Source organism: Bombyx mandarina, chromosome 04, assembly GCF_030267445.1.
Source record: "Bombyx mandarina strain Sakado chromosome 04, ASM3026744v2".
NCBI lineage: Eukaryota > Metazoa > Arthropoda > Insecta > Lepidoptera > Bombycidae > Bombyx > Bombyx mandarina.
Genome location: NC_143211.1, coordinates 16,428,199 through 16,433,786, shown reverse-complemented (window position 1 = coordinate 16,433,786; position 5,588 = coordinate 16,428,199). Strand labels below are relative to the sequence as shown.

The 5,588-nt window shown below is 37.9% G+C and overlaps 1 protein-coding gene across 1 annotated transcript; it reads left to right on the top strand.

Moving 5' to 3' along the window:
* The first annotated feature begins 3,103 nt into the window (after nt 1-3,103).
* Nucleotides 3,104-5,059, top strand: LOC114247318 (uncharacterized). The gene is given in 4 exon segments (XM_089740419.1): nt 3,104-3,231; nt 3,573-3,597; nt 3,692-3,947; nt 4,755-5,059. Coding segments are annotated over 4 exon segments (714 nt in total).
* Nucleotides 5,060-5,588: the final 529 nt, after the last annotated feature.

The following is a 5,588-nucleotide window of genomic DNA, read 5'->3' as shown; positions in this document are numbered from 1 at the left end:
TGAAAAAGTTGGTACAATGCTACTCGTCGTTAGAATACGACGGGAGGAACCCTTTCAAAACTTGTGCTATATTCCTTTCAATGGTATAATTTGTAGATAAATACATAGTTACGGGTTGAGGCTTAGACGGGAAACGTAGGAAAAACAGTAGGTCAGGTTAGAATGTAGGATGTGTTGATTCAAACATGATTCGGCAACTAGGATTATAGCAAGATGAGCATTTGTCGAATAACTTCTCTAAATTAAAAATAAGGAAATGAATGTACGAATTTAAGCCTGATGAAATTAAACAAAAGAGAGTTTTAAGTTTGTGTTTCTTTTTTTTATTTCCTGATATCAAACTTTCACATTAATGCTAAAGTATAATTTCTAAGAGACCGTTCTAATTTATCAGTATGTATATTCAATCGTCAATTTCATTTTTTAATGTAAATATCGGAGAAGACAGACAGACGGAGTCTAAAACAACCGGATAAAAAAAATGCAAGTTATAATGTATCAATGTTATTTGATGGGATACAAATTGTGTAGTTATCCTCCTCCTTCTCGCGTCGTTTCCTCACTGCTGAGGGTCGTGACCATTATAATTCGACATGATTTTACTCCTTGTAATGTTCCGCCAGCGCTTCCGATCATTGGCCACATGAAGGGCGTCGTGGAATGGGATATCTAGTGTGGTGCGGATTTGGTCGAACCACCTTGTCGGACTGCGCCCGCGCGGTCTCTTTCCCTCGATCTTCCCTGTCACGAATAGTCTTTCTAAGCTATCCGGTGTTTTCCGAGCAATATGACGTTGTATGTGTAGTTGTATAATGTACTAAATACTGTTACTAATAAATAGGCAACATTTTTTTTTTACCTAAGCTGATGATCTAGAGAGACCATATCGGCGTAACCTTAACTAGTAGGTGAGCTCACGGGGTTCAAGCCTGACGATGTTGCTAACACGAACTGTAGCAAGAACCGTGCTTCGCAGAATCTACCACAGGATGGAAAACGCGACCAACTGAGAAGATCCGGCGAGAAACTCAGTGGGTTGTGTCTGTGGGTTAATTTACTCGTCGAGCCCTTCGTCGATGAGAACGATAACCGGTGCTTGGTACCTAAAAGCACCGTTAGTGGATATGGAGGATCCGAAATGACGTGTTTTGGGCAACGTCGACTGTTTACCATTTGGTCCGCAGGATCGGCTATGTAGTTTCCGGCGGCCACGATGAGCTGTTCTCGTGTCGTGCCCCTTTATCGAAGTGGTGGGTGGATAGCGCCACTATTTCATTACCTAAGATTAAAATTTGTTGCAGTATAAATCAAATAATAAGCCATTTCATAAACAAACTTTATCGCAGACAATTTTGAAACGCAGCGCAGTTTTATTTACAGAAAATACGCAGTCGACTTTCGAGTGGTCCTGATTAAAACCATCTTCAGGAAATATTGGAGCGAAACGAAATGAACTTAGTTTTTGAAATTTCACGTATCGGAGTACACGTGAGTCAGTGGAATTTATTGGAGTGGCCGTACTTGATTTTGCGTTGAGAGAAATGGACTGATTTTACCCATAGAGGCGCTTTATAATTGTAGTCAACGTTAGGGCTAGTCTGGGAATCTTTGACAGTTTCGGAATAGAAGATACGTTTTAAGAACTTCTGGATGTAGATGTAGATGTAGATATGGATATAGATATATATATAGATATAGATATAGAGATATAGATATAGATATAGATATAGATATAGATATAGATATAGATATAGATATAGATATATATCTCTCTCTCTCTCTCTTCGATCGGTTCCTCACTGCTGAGGATCGTGACTCCGTCCGATTTCGTCAACCAACTGTCTCCATCGATCCCGCCCTGCAGCCCGATGGAGTGCGTCGCTGATAGGTATCCCCAGTTCCTTCGCTATTTGGTCCGACCATCGTTTGGGACCTCTACTCCTAGGCTTTTTATATATACAGATATAGATACAGATATAGATAGCGAACAAAGGCTACAGTTGCCCGAGCACCACCAAAGAAAAAATAAGATCTAACAACTCAAGACCAGCTGCTTCGCGAATGAATCTAATACCGGATCGGAATCGCAACCCGCTGAGAAAATCCGGCCAGAAACTCAGCGGGCTGATGCATGGGTTAGGTTGCACGACAAACCCCTTGCCGAGCTCGACGAGTATGGTCACCAGGGTCCCTAAGTCAGCTCCTAATCCGGCCGGATCTGATAGATTCGTAAGGACATGTCTAGGGCGTCGACGGTGACTTCACGCGACCTCTCTCTTTAATACACACTTATTTCTCACGAACATTATAGACAGGGGAGGTAGTTAAATTTGATTTGCTTGGAACGACAAAAAACTTTTCTCAAAACTGAAAACCCCTAATGGTGTTCGCCATTAAGCATTCATCGATTCCTAATCTATCTTCCCCATTTAATTGCTCTTTTCTTTTCGTTGTTTTTTCTGTAAAAAAAATCGAGAGTTCGTTTTTCTCCAGATTTATTTAATCGATTATAACGAATCGTAAATCTTATAGATAGTCGTGGCTTGAATGTGATTTATTTGAAAGTGATAGTGAATTTTCAAAGTTTCGTTCCAAAATTTAAAATATTATAAATGAAAAAAAAAGCCGTTTTGCTGTTTCTTGTTTAATGTCTTAAGACTTTCAGTTCAGGGGGAGGGCTTGAACATTATTTCGTTATCGCAATCGGTATTGAGCTGCGGGTCTAGCTTCGGTCCAGGTCTCGGTCAGTTGTTTCTATCTTTGCTGCCACACGCAGCTAGGTCTGCTTGAGATGACCCACTTTTCGTTTGTCCTAGGGGTTTAAAAGTCCATTTTAGGTCAGAAATACAAAAGCAAGAAATACAATTAGTACTATGTACTTACCAGATTATTATATTGCAATTAAGGATCTTCTATATATCTACTTATAAGTGTATGTGAGTAACAAATGCAGTATTCACATCTCTTTCAGACAATTTGTGTTATAAAATTGTTCAAAAAGTTCTTAACCACGTAATGAAGTGTCATTTTGACGTTATTTTCGGAAATATTTCGAAATTTGACAGTGAGGCCTCTTATATAAAAAAATACAAATTTCAAATTAATGGATGGATATGCGTATCCTTATCCCGGGTCGTTTCCACCCATGCCACCCATGGAGGGCAACTATCCCGACCATGGGGATGGAATGGGGGTATACTATGACAATATGAATGATGGAGCTGAAAGGAGGTTAGTTTATATATTGCTCTAGTATCATATCGTATTTGCCATCACCAAGCTTAAGACATTTTAATTTCCACTTTTGGAAAAACTTAAACTATTTGAAATGTAAAAACACAATCAGTAATCAACCGAATATTTCAAGTTTGCATCAAATTTTTAAACAGAATAAGTAGTTTTTTTAAGGCCAGTATTGGCGTACCTAAATCTAATTTCTCCAAATAAAGTACAACAACAAACAAACATAACAATTATGCTTTACAATTCTAAGCGTTAAAACTGCAATAAAAATTATTAAATAGTAGCATTATACATATAAGCCTATTGAAAACTAAACTAATTGTTTCCAGAGATAATGAGATATTCAAAGAATCAGTGTATTCTCAGTCACAATTGAATTAAATTGAATTAAACGATTACTTTTTCGAGTTGAAAATGGGAGGTAGATCACAATTATCCAAGCTACTAGATAAATATTTCTAAAAACTAGTAAAACCTCTACAGGCGCAGTCGTTCAAAGCATCGGTCACGCAAACGCCAGACGGATAGATCTAGAAGCAGCCAGAGATCGAAATGTCGTTCCAAATCACGATCCCAATCGAACTCTAGGTCTCGGTCGTTATCGCGAACGAGAACGGTCAGCAGGAGTGCATCGGGAAGCAAGAAGGATTTGAAACTGAACCAACCTGGATTCTGGGATGCGTTCAAAGTTTTGTATTTAACACGTGAGTTTTTTTTAATACTCTTTTATTAGCTTCAGACGTATGTACATATATGTTTGTAACGGAATCTTTGAACATGATTCTGACCCCCTTCAAAACGTCGGATTAACTCAAAATTTGGTATGCTTATTAAGGGACAATGCAATATATAAATATTTATATATATATATATTTATATTTATAAATACTGATACCATGCACTCCACGGTTTTTTACAATAAAAACATTTTTTTCTTACACTATTTATAATTCAAATTTATTAAAATTTATTTTAAATTTTTTAGTTGGATTTTCTTTAAAGGCGTATTTTGTAAGTTTTTTTAAACTACTGTTTATATTTGGTTTATTTATTTATTGCTTAAATGGGCGGAGCTATGAACCAATAATGCGTTTCAGTTTGAAGGGTGGGGCAGCCGTTTTAATAACTGAAACTTAGAACTCACATATCAAGGTTGGTGAGAACATTTACGTTGTTGATGTCTACGGGCTCCAATAACCACCTAGCATCAACCGGGCCGTGTGAGTTCGTCCAAGCAATTATGCAAAACAAAAAATGTACTTTCGAAATCAGCCCATGGATTCAAGTGGATTTTGGAGACTTAAATAAACCACGATGTGAACAATTCTGATGGTAGAGGCGTTGACGTGACAGAATAACTCATTATGCTGGTATAAAAAATACTAGGAACATTCAAACTTGAACGAACCGATATAATAGTGGCGAGATCTTGAATTCAATAAATTCAGATATATGTTCATTCTTCCCAAAAAATCTCTTAATACGATTTTACTTTTGCGATATCATTGTAGCGAGCAAGCACAAAAACAACACGCCGAAATACTTGGCAACGAAGAAACGCCAGGACCGCATCAAGGAGCTGATGAAGAAGGACGGACTGGGCTCAAAGCGATGGTTACTGTACCCTCGGAACGCGATTCGCAGCGAGCAGGACGTGGTCTGCCGCGAAAACTGCGACCAGAGAATCAAAGTTGACGGTGATTACTTGAGGAAATGCAAGAAGAAGAAGAAAATCGATCGCGACGCGCCAATAGCGAAGCTGAAAAGATGGGAACTGCTGTTTTATGAGAAATTGGGATTCATTCAAGCAGTTTAACGTTCGTAAATGCTTTGTATGTTTGTAAGTTGTTAATTATATATTTGTAGTAAATGTATTCTTCTTGTTTTCGTAACAAACGTTTTACCGGAAGTGTGTTTTAATTGATTTGAAAACAGCTCATCGCTGTTTTGGTTGTAAAACTGAAGGCCATAAATGAAAAACAATATGCTGACATCTATTCTGGAAGCCCTTCCGTTACGTAATTAGTCAGCTGATGTTGAGAATATGTGATTAATACTTCAAAATAATTCGTCAGCACTACTGGTGTGCTCACCCAACATAATACAAACTAAAGGCAATATTGCACATAAAACTTACTCTATTTGAGGGTCCTGAGTGAATGAGGGTGAGCTCTGAGAATGTAGTGAGTTAAGTGAACCCCAAAGTAAAGATCTAGGTATAATAAAAATAAAGAGCGTGCAATGTAACCCAATTAACACGTTGTTTCTTAACCAAGTCTCACAGCGCCAAAACAACTAGCTTTCCCTAAAAAATAACAATAACACAACGAGTCGTTGATAACCAA